General features: G+C 43.3%; 1 protein-coding gene across 1 annotated transcript in view; it reads left to right on the forward strand.

Annotated features, from left to right (window-relative positions):
• LOC137326682 (latent-transforming growth factor beta-binding protein 2-like) overlaps nt 1-17,983 on the forward strand; it is a 607,725-nt gene that overhangs the window by 510,770 nt on the left and 78,972 nt on the right. Inside the window, exons 24-25 of the mRNA XM_067992000.1 lie at nt 7,466-7,591; nt 11,723-11,851. Of these exons, the coding sequence (XP_067848101.1) occupies nt 7,466-7,591; nt 11,723-11,851 (255 nt within the window). The remainder of the gene's footprint in view (nt 1-7,465; nt 7,592-11,722; nt 11,852-17,983) is intronic.

Consider the following 17,983-nt stretch of genomic DNA (forward strand, 5'->3'; position numbering starts at 1 on the left):
ACCCATTGAAAAGGAGTGTTTTCAAATCCAACCAAGATTTAGACTGTTGAAAAGGGATTTCTTAAAGCTGCACTGATCTTTTTACAAAAATTCAAATGGAAGCTATGGGGATTGCATTCAGTTCTCTTGCTGGGTTTAATGGAAAATAATAAAGGACAAAAAGGTGCCAGGAACATTAGATGATAGCAAAAACATTAGATCTTTATACCACCATCCGTATCTACAAGTTGATGCATAGCTACCTGGTAGTAACAGAGCAGAAATGCCACAGACTCCAGTTCAATGCCACCTGCTCCAAGGAGATCTCCAGCCAATCTCCACCTTAAGGGTTGTACTGTCAACCAAGATGACCTCAGCCGTCAACTTTTATGCCTCTGGCTCCTTCCAGACTAGCCAAGAATCTGCCAAATTGCTGTCCACAAATGTATCAAACAGGTGACAGATGCATTGTTCAGCAATATTCTTCTTCTTCCGCGTGGAACAGCAACAGCATTATGATGGCTTCCCAAAATACAGGGGACCATGAATGGTACCAATGTGTCCATCAGGTCCCTAGGCACAATACAGTGTCTTATATGAACAGAGAAGTGTTTTATTCCAACAGTGTACAGATCCTTAATGACTACCTACACTGTTTAATGAAAGTTTAATGCTGCTTCCCAGGCAGCAGTTACAATGCTTTCACTTTAAGACAATCAGCTATGCCAGTAGATTGAAGGCAAAGGCAGAATGAAAGGATGATCCCTCAGAGATGAAGGCAACCCTCTTAATTTTTACTACAGCTACGGACAGATGCAATGAGCAGATACAGTGAGACCCATGCAGCCACCAGGATGATTATAAAGCATACCCATCGCATTTTGAAGCAGTGCTTCAGGTAGTGGCAGATCAAAGGCATCTTAAAGTATAGCCCTGCCAGGTTCTTTAAAATCAGCATGATCTATTGCATGCTTCATTAATTTGCAATACAAAGAGGCCAACCTACAAGGCCGGAGTAAGATGCAGACACTGATCAGGAGGATCTTAAAGAAAGAAAGAATTTGCACTTATACAGCACCTTTTACGACCTCAGGATATCCCAAAGCACTTCACAGCCAACAAAGTACTTTTTGAGACATAGTTACTGTTGTAATATATGGAAACACTGCAGCCAATTTGTGCACAGCAAGGAGATAAATGACCAATTAAACTGGTTTTAGTGATGTTGGTTGAGGGATTGATGTTGGTTGAGGGATAAATGTTGGCCAGGACACCAGGAGAACTACCCTGCTCTCCTTCAAATGGGATCTTTTACATTCACGTGAGAGGGCAGACAGGACCTTGGTTCAACCGAAAGACGGCATCTCCAACAGTACAACACTCCCTCAGTACCGCACTGAAGTGTCTGCCGAGATTACGTGCTCAAGTATTGTAAACATTGCAAAAAAAAGGGAAAATTTTGACATTTTAAGATCTCCTTTGCCTATCAAGTTTCTCTCGATCCCATTCCAAATTAGCGCACAAGGGAAAAAAATGCGAAACCTTGTACAAAAAAATTAAATTAAAGCACAAAGTGAGTGAGAGCATTCCAGCACACAAAATGCAGGGTACTACAGAATTGCAGACTAGTAGGAAATGGACACAGGGCCTGTTCTCCCAATCTTGCAATCCCCTGTAGTCATGGCACAACTGCTGTCCCAGAGCACAACACTACAAGATCGGTTACATACACCAGGGGCCCGATATTAGGAGGGAGGCGGGTTGCCAGCGGGGGGGAGTCGACCCGCGCCCAGTGAAATCGATGTGCTCCGCACGCGATCACATCCTAATTGAAAGTACTTACGCGTGCTTCCGGGTTTCCCGTTGCAGACCTGCGCACCCGCATCACAGGCTGTCAGCAGGAGGAGCCCTATTTAAAGGGGCAGTCCTCCAATGCTCTTCCTGCAGCAAAGAACCATATTCTCAGCATGGAGCAGGCCAGAGGCAAGGCTGCACCAAGGTTTTCTGACTCCTCACTCCACGTGTTGCTCAATGGGGTCAGGAGGAAGAGGGAAACATTTTTCCCATCGGACGGGAGGAAGTGACCAGCCTCTGCCACCAAGAAGGCCTGGCTTGAGGTGGCAGAGGAGGTCAGCAGCAGCTGCAATGTCACCCGAACCTGGATCCAGTGCAGGAAGTGCTTTAACGACCTAACCAGGTCAGCCAAAATGAGTATACTTACGCATTCTCCCACACTCCGTCTTCCACATCACCTCCACCACCACACAACTCCTTCTGAAGTGCCACCACAAGGCTCTCGCATCACTCCTCACATCCACTCAACCATCATCCTCACCTTGCCTGCACGTACTCACCGCCCCAGTTCCCATTCAAACACTGCCACGCAACCCAATCCTCATACAATCTCATGGCTATGTCTCACAAGCACCCTCCCATGCATCTCCCTCATGGTCACCCCCACCCACACCAATGCATGCAGCGGGTCACTATGCAACCATCACTCAATCACACCTCTCTGTGTTTTGCCTTGAGAGGAGAAGAGATGCCAGAATGCCCGAGAGAGGGCAAGGGCCGGAGGGTGCTCGCCACACCAGGTGGTCCTAATGGATGCAGAGCAGCAGGCACTAGAAATAAGCTGCACGCTGGCGTCCTGTCCATGGCGGACACCTAGACTGGGAGCGCACAAGCGGCTGGTGACAGAAATCTAACACTCAGCACTCATGATAGTGAATGATCTTAACATCACTTGGCATCTGCAGCACCTCAACATCTGTCCACGTGCTTAATATTGCTTTCTGTTCTCTTGCAGGGCCATCAGCGACTGCCGTGACTACAGAGGACGATTCCTCAGAGGACCTGCCGGCCTCTGAGAGGGTATCGTCACATCTAAGCCAGCCATCCACCAGCGCAGATACACACACCTTGGTGGGTCTCCGTCTTCAGTTAGTTGGGGTTGCACATGGTGAGTCACCACGCACATGTGAGCACGAGCAGACCTTGATGGCAGGGGCAGCCATGGAGAGTCCGCGTCAGTGGGAGCACTCTTCTCCAGGCTCTGCTCAGCTGGACTCAGATGCTGAACCCTGGGGGCCAGCCATGAAAAAGAGAGTCATTGAGGGGCAGCAGCACATTGCCAAGGTACTGGAACAGTTGCCACGTGCACTCTCCATAATCGCGCAGAGGATGGAGGAGTCCAACTCCTGCCTGAATGGAATACTGTCACATGGACGTGAAGGCATCTCTGAGATAATGTCGCGGGAGGTGCAGGAACATCTGCAATGGAGGGAAGGCTGGCCTCCATCGAGCTTCAAGCACAGCTCAACAATGAATCCATTCAGGCCCTGACAACGGCCGTTCGGATTCAGGGTAAGCAACATTCTGCCACCTTAAACAGGCTGACAGATACATTACAACTGGACCTTCCGAGGCTTCACACAAGTCCTCCAAACTGTCGTCCAGCAGGGTGGAAGGAGTGATGTGTACCTGGCCCAGGAGAGGGATGATGACGAAAGGGGACGTAGAAGTGGGGACGCCACTCAAGGCGCTCCCACGTCTCACCCATTGCCCCCCTCTCAACCAGTACCCGCAATGCTGCCTTCTCTCCAGGTGGCCGAGTCAGCCCCTGCACAGGTGCAGGTGGAGCAGTCTTTGGAGGGGCCCTCAGAGGCACCGAAACCCAGAGGGCGTCCGCGCAAAGCATCTCATCGGTCAGGGCATGGACAAGAGCAACCTGCCACTACCTCTGCTGCAGCCACAGGGGAAGCACCATGTAGGGGTTCCCATAAACGTAAGGCTAAGGTTTTGTGAGCACAAAGGGGATGCACAAGGGTGTATGACAGAATGTCATGTTTTTCATTTAGATTTGTTTGTTTTGCGAACCACATTAAATTTTGTTATCACCACTACTGCCCCGTCTTTGCAAATCTTGTCTGGTTTGTGCAATAATTCCCTTTCCTGAGTATCACCATGAAGACCCACACCTGTGCCACCCATTCGGTCACTGCAGAGTGGGTATTGGTGTATTTGCAGCGCTCTTTTGTGCAGACGACTGAGCGACGCCGGCGATGTCCCCAGTGGCACCCTGGAAGGATCCGGAGGAGAAGAAGTTCAGGGCAGTGGTGACTTTGACAGCGACAGGTAAGAAGATGGTGCATAGGCCAGCCGGAAGCAGCTCGGCATCAAGGAGGCTGCAGATGTCCACAACTAAGTGTCAAGTGACTCTGAGCCTCCGTGTGCACTGCTCCTCAGAGAGGTCCAGGAAGCTGAGCCTCGGTCTGTAGACCCAGTTGGGAGGGTAGTGCCTTCTGCGATGCATCTCTCTCTCTCTCTGCGGTTGCCCTCCCTCCTGCTGTGCCGTTGAACGTGTCACAGCACTATGTTGTGGAGCTCCACGTGTCTGAGGTGAACGGCGAGGCTGGTGATGCTGTTCGTCCTCCGATGAGGTCATGACTGCAGCTACGGCGGCCTCCATCTGGAAGATGTACGTTTGAGGGGGTCCACAAGGTAGGTAAATGTGTCTGCACACCGGAGTTGAGGTTCCAAGTTGGTGAATTTTAGTGTTAGGAGGAGGGTGCAGGCCAAACTTTGTCCAAAGTGACAGAGTGGCCTCCTGCAATGAGTGAGGGTCTCCCCTCACCACCTGTCAAATGGACCTTTGCAGCTCCCACTGGCTGGTGGCTGCAACACGTCCATTTCAACTGGGAGTGTTTCCCCCAACACAGGAAACATGCTCTGTTCACATGAGAATTCCACCCTTCCTAAAATATCCTCCCAATCACGTCTGCAAACGACCTGAACTGTGTAATTAATTGCTTTAAGTGGGATTCTGCCGGCTTTAATTGCCAGTGGGAGTCCAGCATGCAGGGGCTGCACGCACATCTAAGCGTGTCATTGGAGAACCCGGAAGTGGGCGTGTTGGAGCCGGGCTCCGGCCCCGCCCCGGGAATCCCCAATTTTAGCAGCCCGCCCGCCACGAACACACCCGCTCGGCCATCCGAAAAATGACCCCCAGGTGTTGGTTTTGTAGTTGACTGTATACTTGTACTTGAGTGAGTAGGTAGAGAAGACATAATAGCATAAAAATTCTGATGTGCCTAATCAGGCATGCACCAATCACATTTATCGCAAAGTTGTATAGTCCCAACCTGCAAATTTTTGGCCTTCAACTTTAATGGATGGAAAGTTGCAAGTTGCAAGTGCGCAATTTTGCGATATTCATGCCAGGAGTGGGTGCATCTAAATTTTTACCCCTGTGAGAGCATGATGTTATGAGCCCTAAGCTTAGTGGGGGACCTCCGGCTTCACATTCCTCAACTCTGTGCTCTCCTAGCCAATATCTTTAAAGGCAGTCAATGGCTTAAAATTTCTGGGCCCTCTTCCAGTTTGGGCCTGTTCCCTCCCTTTATTAGCCATCTTGTCTTGTAAGCAGGGCATTTGTTTTGACAGGTTTATAAAACACGTGCAGTGACACACAATTGTCCATCACGAATATGCAGATTGCAGCTAAGTTATTTTGGAAAGATTTGCTGTGTTCAGCCCCATTAAGATTTCAGTTGTAAATTGCACCTTGAATTTGTCCACTGCTGTAGTCTGGCCATACAAAGTAAGCATACAAGGAGCTGTAAAGTTATTTGCGTGCTTCCAATGGGGCAACAATGAAAGAGTGACAGGTTACAAGGAAATATTATGTAGCTTGCGAACTTGTGGTAGCTTTAAGTGTGCATCTTTCCTTGGGCCTGCCATCTTGCTCAATTGCAGCAGTGGCACTCTAGCACTGGAATTTTCTCAGAGTTTCTCACAGTAACTTTTGGCAGAAGTGCAGTGGAAACCCCATTTACACGTGTAAATGGGGTTTCCATCAACATTACGATGGCAGAGTAGAAGAATCCCTGAGAAAATTCACCCACTTGGCCTTGCTGCCAGCAATCTCCTGCTGGACTGTTGGAAAATTTCTCTACACTGCCACAGTCCTCATTTCTTCCAGTATTACTTCAAGCACAGTATCTGTGAATCTGACCATGTGACATCTCCAAAACCTCTTCCTTTGTCTTGTAGGTGAGAATACACATTTTTAAATGGCTGCTGCAGCACTTTTAATTTCCATCGGCTATGCAAGAGATCCACTAGGTAGTCTGTTTTGCAGGTGGGAGCTCGCAGCGATTAGATAATGTGTCAGTTATGAATATTTGGCTGAAATGGCAGTCCAAGCTCAATATATGGGAATATTTACATTGCACCACTCCCACTTGAATTATACGCACACATAAATTTACACCCTTACCTGACAGACAAATTAGCACTTCAAATGGAAACCCTTTCTCAGAAGCTAAATACCAAAGGACCCACTATGTACTTCCAGCATTTTCTTTTTTATCTCAGATTTTTAGCATTTTCACTTTTTATTTCTCTTTTGGAGGTTGTAATTCTTGTGTGTGCTATTTTAACAAAGTCATCAACACATTTAAATAAACTTTTTGCGAACCAATAGAGCAAATGGGATTTTGACGCAAATGCTAAAAATAGAAAAATACAACCCCTTACTATAATTGTGAAACTCAGGATGAGAGAGCAACAAAAAGTTACAAAGAATTAGAGGAAGTGGTGACATAAAAATAATCAAGGGAGAATTTGGGAGCAAGAAACATCCTGGTGCTCTAGCAGTCACTTTGGGTAAATTTTCACCCAGGGCTGGGATGAGGGTGGAGGTGAATTCCTGACGGGAAACTTGGAAGTATGGGTTTCCCGGATGCCCTTACGATTTTGACGTAAGGACGTCTTTTATTTTTTTTTGTCGGTTTCCCGACCAACAGGCCAGCCTGATTGACAGGCAGGCTGTCAGTTGGAAAGGAGAAGAGGAAGGCAGTGGATGCGAGAAGGTAAGTCTTAGATTGGGGGGAGGGGGGGGAATTGGTCATGCCGGGGGGGGGGGGGGAGTCGGGGTCATCGGAGGGTTGGGAAGCATCGGGGGTCAGGAGTCATCGGGGGTCATCATCGGGGGGATCGGAGATTGTGGAGGGATGATCGCTGCAAGTAGGCTTGTTGGGCCTGGGGGAAGCACTCCTGCTCCTCCGGACCCACAAGCAGTGCGATAAAGTCACATACCTGCTGTTTCGGGCATTCCTGCCTCCTCTCACATGGCATGAAGCAGAAGTCCCGGGAATCCCGGCCCCCGAGAGTTAAAAATAAAAAAGCAGTAAAAATGGAGGCCCTCAGCCTCCTTGAAAGCTTTCACTTACTGACCCGCCTCCTAAGATTGGGTTGGTTGCCCGCCCCTCATCCCACCTCCATTAAAACCGGAAATGGGTGGGTTGAAGGCGAGTTGGAGTCGGGTCTTAGTTTTTTACAATTTTTACCTTCCCACCCACCCCCAACCCACCCATTCGTTGGGTTAAAATTTAGGCCCTTGTTGCACATTCCAGTGAGTTGGTATGGGAAGTTTACCTGCAGTTTTCTATGTTTTTCTGACTTTGCATTAATATGCTCTTAGATGTTAATGAATGCTTGAGCAAGGACATCTGTGGTCCAAATGGAGAATGTATGAACAGTGAAGGCTTCTATTTCTGCCTTTGTGCCAGAGGTTTTGCCAGCACTCCTGATGGTACAGGCTGTCAAGGTAAGATATCACAGGCGTAGATCTATGTAAATGCATATGTAGGCAATATGCTAATCACTTTAATATGGTATTAACATTTAATAGAATTCAATTTTACCCCACAGAACACTGAATCCTGATTGGCTGCTCAAGATTTCTCAGTTTTATTCAGAGAACAGTTGAATATAATTGACAATATCTGGCATGATGATGTCACAATTTGTGTGTATGAAATCAGGAGATAGTTAATATACTAAAACAAAAGAATGAGATTTCATGTTTGTTCTCAATTACAATATACTGTATGTGTAATTATTGCATAATTCATATACTTCAAACAAATATTTTTCATTACATTTGTTTGGAGTATTGTAGTCAATTTAAGGAATTAATATTTCCTTTGGTTGTCAGGTGACAAGTATACTCATTGCACTGATAAACCTAATCAAATTAAGATAAAAGAGATGTGTAAAATTACAACAGGATTTACATTTCTTTTGAAAGTCTAAAGTAGTAAATTCCAGTCAACCTCATTTGGAAGGTTCTTAGGAGTCATATATTTCCATAGTATTGGCATCGTGCTATAGAGCGAATTCCATAAAATGTAGCACAGAAAATATGAAGCAACAGTCCAATAACCTCATAACCAAGAGAGCTGTAATCAAGAGCCTTACAATGACGATGCTTAAGTGCTGTATAATGAAATAATACAGCTTTACTTGCTGACTAAAGCCAATAGCCCAAACTTTGAACAAACAATATCAAAGAAAGATTAAATCCTAATATTAATTATCCATGAATTGAGGAATGTCACCCAAGAGAGAGGACTAGAATCATGATGCAAAATGGAAAAAATTGAGTAGTTCAGAAGTGGTTATCTTCAAACATTGTGAATTAAGTATTTTGATGTGTGGAGGTAAGCTGTAAAAAACAAAGCTCATAACACAGAATGCCTATTGGTATCACTAGGTGCCAAGAAAAATAGTTGTTCAACATTCCTGCTTTATCAAAATTTTGCCTTGCTGAACACATTGGGGCAGAAATTGCTCGGAGCGGCGAACCAACATTGCTCGCCGCTCCATAGATTTATACTAACCCACTAACTTTCTTCAGCCACTTCCTCGAATAGGAAGCGGGGAAGAGCCCAGTGTCAGTTCAAGCGAAGCTAGAACCCTGGGAGAAGCGAGAGGAGCGATCTCTCCCCTCGACTAATCAGATTGCAACATTTTTGACAAGCTGCGTTCACTGTCTCTGCCATTTTGAATTGTTAAACCAGGAAGTGAAAGGTGTAATATTAAAATCAATGTAAAAACAGTTATAGACAGCGAATAAAAGAGAGTGTAAAAAATAATTGATTAAATAAAAGAGACAGAAGGGAAAAGCAAAACAAAATTTTAATTTTTTAATCTTTAAATTTTTGTTTTAATGACCAAAAACTATTAAAATAAAGAGTAATGAGAGTCCACATTTTTTAAAGTTAATTTTTAGTTGTTTGGCAATCATTAACACTTACCATGCTGTTAAAACTTAGTTTACACCCGTATTTTTAAGCGTACCTGTTTTGTGGCGTAATTAGTTCGGGGTAAACTTTAACCCCATGAATGGGCGGGTTGGGGGCTGGTGGGAAGGTAAAAATCGTATAAAAGTAAAACCCGACTTTAACGGAACCTGGTTTTAATGGAAGTGGGACGAGGGGTCGGCGACCAACCTGCTCTCAAGAGGCGGGGCGGTCAGTGAAATCTTTTAAGGAGGCTGCGGGCCTCCATTTTAATAGGTTTTTTATTTTTAACTCTTGGGGTTTCTGCTTCACACCACGTAAGAGTAGGCGAGAAAGCCCATCTCAGCAGATAAGTACCTTTATTGCACTGCTGTGGGCCAGGAGGAGCAGGAATGTTTCCTCCAGGCCCAACAAGCTTACCTGCCACGATCCAACACACGTGATCGTGCGGACCCCCCCCCCAATGATCTCCGATTCCCCCCCCCCCACACGATCTCCGACCCCCCCCATACGTGATCTCCGATCCCCCCGCCATGATCTCTGGGTCCCCCCACCACGACCACCAACCCCCCCCCGATGTCCAACTACCCCCCCCATGACTAAGCCCCTGATGACTCCCCCCATTGACCGCCGACTCCCCACAATGACCGACCACCCCCCCCCGATCTAAGACATTCCTGCTGGCATCCACTCCCTGGCTGCTCTCCTGTCCAACTGTTAGCCAGCCTATCAATCTGGCTGGCCTGTCGATCGGGAAACCTACAGAAAAAAAATGAAAGACGTCCTTATGTCAAAATCGTACTTCCGGGTTTCCCATCAAGAAATCCCCCCCTCTCTTCCCGGCTCCCCGTTAAAATTTACCCCTTACTTTCCAGGTGGGCAGATAAGCAAGTTTGCACTTTTTCAATGATTTCTCTAATTGCAGCGTGCAATATACCTTTAATTCAAAGCTGTCATATCACCGGCAAACCAGTAGGAGCAAGTTACAGATATCCATGTTTCACTGCGCATGTGCGAACGCTGGAACACTCTTCCATTTCACCACTAATAACGGAGAACGAGTTGAGGTCTCCATTATTTCGCGAGTGATTTCTGCCCCATTACTCTCACATTCTCATTGGCCCTACTCACAAGATGTTACTATATAGAAACAAATTTGCTAGTTTTTTTATTTTTGTATCTGCCTTACTGGATAATGAGATGGGTGATAATAGTTTGTTTCTTCATTATTTAGTTGTCAACGTCAGACAGATTGTTGACATTTCTCAACTAGTCTATAAGATTAGTCAATTAAAAAATGTAATTCATCACTTCCACCAATACTGTTGTAAAGTTATGGATGTTTGTTGTGAATGACAGTCAGATTTGTGATAAATACCAGTCTTTTGGGTTTCAGGCTTTTTGAAAACACCTAGGAAATGAAATTCAACTTCGGCAGGAGGCACAAAATAGGCGGTAGCCGATAGGCCTCCCACTATATGCCTTGTCCAATTTTCAGTTCCATTAAGTCAACGGAAAGGAAAATTGAATAGGGTGTATAATGGGCAAGCGATCCACTATTGCCTATTTTAAATCCACAGAGATGTTGAATTTCACCCCTCTAATGTTGGGAAAGTGTGCAAAACAAGTCATTAGTTCAAGAATTATTGGGAAATATTGAATAAACCATTGTTCACTCAAAAATAATCAACCATATATTAAATACTTACAAACAGACCAGAATAACCATGTGTCCTATTTTGTGTATTCAATTCAAATTAATCTAGAAAGAAGCTAGCATTATTGATGATGTAAGTAGGGCAATTGAAAAAACGTCAATCCCTTTGAAATTAAAGAATATACATGAAAACTGGAAGTTGCTGTCAACTAGGAAGAATCAGTCAATGAAAAATGAATTCAAAAATGTTAATGTCTACATTAAAATGTGCATCCCAGGAATGAAGTGCTAAACAGGAAATGTTTAGAATTTAGTGTGCCTGGGATGCTTTTGGCACACGTTAAAGTCGAGCATTAAAATGGACCTTGGTATGCTAAAATTTAGATAAAGGACACTTTTGAGTTCATTGCCGCCGTTGGATTATGGGTGTTTATTGTAAGGTGTTTCATCAACGTTTTTGACTTGATTTTAAGTTGTTGTTGATGATCCTGCTGACTTTCTAACAGTCATTGTGATGTAGGAAAGACTTACAAAGCTTATCTGAAACTTTTATTATATGGTTTTGAATGTCTCCATTTTAGGACATTGAAAAATAGCAAAGCTCAAAGGAGCTACTCGTTGGTTGTCAAATAATATACCTTTGTTCATATACCCAATACTTTTTAATCACCTATTTTTCAGCCTTTATTTCCTTGTGGGAATTACTTGTTACAAAGCAGTCTCCTTCAGTTGAGAGAGTTGAACTGTCTGGGCAGCAAAATTCTGAAAAGCTGCTGTCAGTGTAAATTTGTTCCGTGAGACAGAAATTTTACTTTCACTAGTGTGCAGTCTATTTGCTTTTTCCTTATCCTAAGATGGAGAATTGCCCCACAGCAAGAACGGACAAATGGTGATGACAAGTACTAATGGTAGATTTGGGTTACGGGCACTGTAATGACCCAATTCAATTTCATCTGATTTGTGTCATACCTGCTGCAATGTGTTCTCTGCTCCATAGATATTAATGAATGCTTGACCAGGGACATCTGTGGTACGAATGGAGAATGTATAAACGATGAAGGAGGCTCTTATTATTGCCTTTGTGCTCAGGGCTATATCACTACTCCTGATGGAAAAGGTTGCCAAGGTAAGACAACCCAGATGTAAACGTATTTAAGTATCTGCCATCAAAATGTCTATCACTTTGTATGGTTTATGTAACATGTAATGGATTCATATATTGTACTTGGATGCAAACAAAAGTTTTTTTTTTCTTTTTTTTGGCTGTTGTGGCAAGTAATTAAAGCAACAGTGGGGGTGACATTGGGCTTCGCCGTAAGTGCAAAACAGGCAATAACAAATCGATAGCACGTTTTCGACTTCAATTAAAAAGAAAATTCAGTCGTGGTGCTATAAAATGAGCTGCCGATTCAATCGCTCTCCCGCCGAAAGCCAATTTCACCGCTAGTATCTCTTCTGGTTTAGAGTATAGATGACCCTTATAACCACAGGAAAAGAGTGTACTAAAGGGTTCAGCCAGAAGTCTGATACAGGGTGCTATGCCTTTGAGGAGGATTGAGATAAATTGGCAAAAATAGACAATACCATGTTTTACTGATATTACGAGAGATATTTTTGTCTACTTTTCCCCTCTTTTATATTTCCTCTAGACAAACTTCCTTTTTCCTGTCTTTTTCTTTTTCTTTGTTTTAGGTTTTGCATCATTATCTTTCAATCCTGCCTTTCTCCTTCACCTATGTACATATCTCACTTTAATCTGTGTTTATTTCTAACTCTTTTTAACCCCATGTATTATACTACAGTACACTACCCTACAATTTTACAGTTATCCCATATATTTGAAGTATATTGGAGGCCGAATACAAATACAGAGGCCAGAGGAAATGGAATGTTGGATATCTTGTAAACCTCAGAAGGAAAAACTTATCAGAGTTTTAATATCAAAACATTTCTGGGAACACACTTTGACAATAAAAAATATAGCATTTTCTCCAAATTGTAAATTCAACATATAAATGAGAACAGCAGGTGCACAAACACAGCCATTTCAGAACTTTTGCACTAAACAGTTTAGGCTTAGCCCACTCTGCAACTTTCATGAGGTCATTCATTTAGTGTTGTGTAATTTTAGAAGTGAGCAGATTACCAGAGACGCCTTGACGAAACAATGCCAAACTTATGTGCACTCAATGTACTATCCAATAGCCAAATTGTGATATTTTAGATATGTTGTTGCAACAAGAGATTTTTCTACCTAGAGCTATGTCACATTTCAGAATTTTTTGGACATTTTTGTCCGTGGAAATTATCTAGATATGAGTTATTTTAAAATTTGCTTTAAGTTAAAGGTTGCTTTAAGGGGGTTAGTTTCTCAGGACAGCCCCGTGCTGGGTTGAGGATCTGAAGTCGGACGAAAAGTATTTATTAAGCTAATTGGAAGTTATTTTTCCCAGAGATCTAACCATAAGCACTTTTGATGGCTTGTCTCCATAAGTGATAAACACCTTACACTCTTTTAACTGTGGTGGAAAGCAAAATTCAAGTGCGATGAGTTAGAAAATGCAGTTACCCCCTCTTCAGGAGAGAACACCTTACTTCAAAATGTACTTACAAAATGTACCCAACCTGGTTGATAGAGCCAGGAATAAAGCAGAATCTTATGGACACCTAAAAAAAGGCAATCTGGGTTTTGGAAATACGGCTGCGCAATTAATCTGGCAGCAAAGCGCTGTGAGAAGGTATAAAAAGGGAGCAAACAGCTGGATAGAGTAGAGGTTCTGCACTGGGACTTTAGGACAGAAAGCAAAGGATTTAGTGTTGCGCGTTCTTTATTTTGTATAATTTCCACAAACATAAATTGTACTGATTGAATTAAGAGACTCTGACCATAACCATTACCCTGTACATTTCATCTTGCTGTGGACTAAAGCAGTTTACGACTCGAACCAAATAACACTTCATCTAGTGTTAACTTGATCCGCCATTGGATAGAATGAAGAAATATATGTGCAAAAGACATGGATATCCAGATTGCAAGGGGGTTCTTTTGTTACTCACCTGGGTCTCGTAACCATACAAGTAGTTATAGGGCAGTGTGAGTCAACTCCCATAAAAGTAAGATGCTCAGACCCCTTACAGGAGCGACTGACACCAATGAACCCAAGAAAGTATCTACAGCAGACATTAATTCATAACAAATGATTATCAATGAATTTGGTTATGAATATTCAGCAAATAACACCCGTTAGTTCATAGAAACACAGACTGATCTTCTTTCTATTTATTTTTAATTGCAATATTTTATTTATTTTAGACCCTTAGCTAGCAACTAACTTTTCTTACATTTGGATTGTGTATGTCAATTTGTTCTATTGCAGGTCAATTTGTTAACCTCGGATATAATTCCCTCCCATTTTTGTTTTTCTTTTCTACTTTTGTGTTTTAGAATAATTTAGCTGATTAGATGTGTTGATCATTTTCACTCCAGATATGGAGCAAAGAAAGAAGTTGAAATGAAGCATTCCAGTCATATTGATGATTGATTACAATTGCCTTTTTGAGGCAGTGGCTAAAATATTTCAGTTTGAGTCCTCTTCCAGTCTGGTTTTGTCACCTTATTGTGCTTCTGCTTTATTTAGGAACTTATATTTTGCCTTATTCCATTTTTTGGTTTTATTTTCTATCACTGTCTTCCAGACTTTATTGGAATAGTGGTACAGACCCATTAAATAAATGGTACAAATAGAAAATGTACTTCCCATAGATTTTAAAAGATTTTTGTATAATTATGTCTTTATGTCTGTGTACTATTTACTTAATTTGAACCTAGTGCCTCCCAGAAGGACACACAATGTCTGCGAAGCAATGTTATATGCTTATAAGCTTAATTTTTACCATAGTTGTGTGGGTTCTGTTTGCATTTGTGGTATTAAATTATGTTTGCATGTTTAGTGTCAATGCAGCTGCTGGGTGCTGTTTCATTATAGTAATTATTTTTTCATCTAATATGTGAAATTCTCTTAACAATGATACAGAACAGTAATTAAATTGTCTGATTGTTCTTTTCTAATTTATAATACAAATTTTATTAGTCTGGAAATAATAGCATAGAACAGTGGGCACATATGAAGTCTCAGAATCCCTGCCTACGATTGCTTGCAATCATTCTCCAAGTGATTTGGAACCACCGTGACCACATATTAAAGTTTGAAGCTGAAAGCCTTAACAGCAGTGGAAGCATTTTGAAAAATGCTCCTGCTGCGTCTGTAGTTTATGTAACTGAGATCTTCACTGCAAATCCCTCTGGTGTTGCCAGTACTCAGTGGTAAACTACAGTGCAGACAACCATTGCTCTGTGACATTACTAGCCAGAAATGGCAGTGATTATCTGGGTGTTTGAGCTCCTCTACACTACCCAGACCATCTTCTAATGAAGTGTGGATGGCGCAAGTCACTTGGCAATACAGTGCTGTTGCTCTATCAGCCTCTGTTGGGGAGTAAGTTGATCCAGCTTAACCATATTGCCTTCCAATTCAGTGTACATGGAGGAAAATCGCTATTCAATATTGACCCAGTGTTCCAACCACCTCTTTTGGAAAGCAGGACCGCTGAGGTCTTTATCCCTGTACGGTTCAGGAGGGACACTCAGCATGCTGCACCTCTACATTGTAGCAGCTGGCCCTTCATTAGCCCCAACCACTGCCACCTCTTCATCACCAGTGTTTGATGCCTCAACCTCTGCTTCCTCCTCAACATCACTATGATCTTCTTCCATAATGTATGTATCTGTACTGGTATGATATTGTCATTACATGCAGTGATATGTGCCCATGCATAATCAGTGCGTATGCATGGACACGTCAATCTAACTTTTTTTTTTATTCATTCATGGGATGTGGGCGTCACTGGCGAGGCCAGCATTTATTGTCCATCTCTAATTGCCCTTGAGAAGATGGTGGTGAGCCGCCTTCTTGAACCGCTGCAGTCCGTGTGTTGAAGGTTCTCCCACAGTGCTGTTAGGAAGGGAGTTCCAGGATTTTGACCCAGCGACGATGAAGGAACGGCGCTATATTTCCAAGTCAGGATGGTGTGTGACTTGGAGGGGAATGTGCAGGTGGTGTTGCTCCCATGTACCTGCTGCTCTTGTCCTTCTAGGGGTAGAGGTCGCGGGTTTGGGAGGTGCTGTCGAAGAAGCCTTGGCGAGTTGCTGCAGTGCATTCTGTGGATGGTACACACTCTAATCTCCACAGGCCCAGTACCTCTAGATTCCCCCTACTGAATAAGTTAACTACTGTTCTCCAGTATAAAGTAAGTTATTTCTGGTCTTAGGGTCCACCAACTGTTCCACTTTGTGCCCTCCAATGACCTATGGAATGGGAGGTTGCATTTACACAGCTATCTACCTCGGGCCATGAACGCTGCACTCTGACTTGAGTAGGAAGGTTGCCCTCAGGCACAAAAATTTCCACCTTCCTCTGTTACACTTCCTCCACCAACACATCCAAGTTTTTTTTTAGTGAAGGGGCAGTTCTTCCAATTGCTCCAGACATAATTTTTGCTACAACAGTCATGCTCCATTCAGAAGTAAACTATACCCCTTTAAGCGCAGTAGCCCATTAAGAGCTGATGAACTCTTTATTCCCCACCCACCTGGAAAACACGCAAAAAGCATGGGCAAATAATTTAAGTATAACGACACTGCCAAATTCATCAGCATCTGGAAGCCACTCTCCTTTCGCAGAAGTGCAATGATCATGGCCAGTTTTTCCCCACATTTGGAAAATTGTTCCTCATGTTCAGTCTTTCAGTGACATATTGGCACTCTAGCTTTCTTTTTAGGTATTCTGGGGACGTCCTCTCTGTGGTAAAAATATACTTTTTTTATACTTCATGTCAGCTGTGGCTCAGTGGTAGCACTCTCGCCTCTGAGTCAGCAGGTCGTGGTTTCAAGACCCACTCCGGAGACTTGAGCAAAAGATCTAGGCTCACACTCCAGTGCAGTACTGAGCGAGTGCTGCACAGTCGGAGGTGCTGTCTTTTGGATGAGACGTTAAACCAAGGCCCCATCTGCCCTCTCAGGTGGACGCAACAGATCCCATGGCACTATTTTGAAGAAGAGCAAGGTAGTTCTGTCCGATATCCTGGATATCCCTTAACCAACATCACTAAAACAGATTATCTGGTCAGTATCACATTGCTATTTGTGCTACCTTGCTGTGTGCAAATTGACTGCTGCATTTCCTACATTACAACAGTGACTACCTTTTAAAAGTACTTAATTGGCTGTAAAGCGCTTTGGGATGTCCTGAGGTTGCGAAAGGCACTATAGAAATGCAAGTCCTTCTTTTCTTCTCTGTATAGGTCTACCCAGCCCCAATGCGGCAAACAATCTATCCACCTGAATTTTATCAATGCCCTTAATAATTTTGAAGGTCAGAATCAGATTCCATTCTATGCCTTTTCAGCGAATCCAAACCCAAGGCACAAAGTCTATCTCCATCGCTCAGTGCACCTAGGCAAGCAATCATCTTCATTGCCCTTCTCTGAACCTTCTCTAGAGGTGGAGAACCAGAAGGGTACACAATACTCCAGATGAGGTCTCACAACCTCTGACACCCAACCTTGTTAAAGTGTTAATGGCAGAAAATACTTTGGATGATATATTCCCTGTATTAAGATATTATTTGAATAGCATCCACTATCAATTCTGGCAGAAAATGCCATGACTGGAGATGGATGCCAGGTTTCTGGCAGAATGAAAACATTTATCCACTTTACCATCCAAAATTGAACAGTAACAGGATAGAAAATCCTGCCCCACATTAATTCCAGAATGAAATGCACTAAAGACTGCAAGAAAAACCTATAGCTCTTATCCAACTGCTGGGTCTACAAAATCAAGTTTACCACCTACGCTAAGCACTCTATGTGAAGAACTATTAGACATAGAATCATAGAATGATATAGCACAGAAGGAGGCCATTCGGCCCATCATGCCTGTGCCGGCCCTTTGAAAGAGCTATCCAATTAGTCCCATTCCTCTCCCTTTCCCCATAGCCCTGCAAATTTTTCCTCTTCAAATATTTATCCAATTCCCTTTTGAAAGTTATTATTGAATCTGCTTCCAGCACCCTTTCAGGTAGTATATTCCAGGTCATAACAACTTGCTGCATAAAAAAAATTCTCCTCATCTAGCCTCTGGTTCTTTTGCCAATTACCTTAAATCTGTGTCCTCTGGTTACTGGCTCTTCTGCCACTG

This window comes from Heptranchias perlo, chromosome 10 (assembly GCF_035084215.1).
Source record: "Heptranchias perlo isolate sHepPer1 chromosome 10, sHepPer1.hap1, whole genome shotgun sequence".
NCBI lineage: Eukaryota > Metazoa > Chordata > Chondrichthyes > Hexanchiformes > Hexanchidae > Heptranchias > Heptranchias perlo.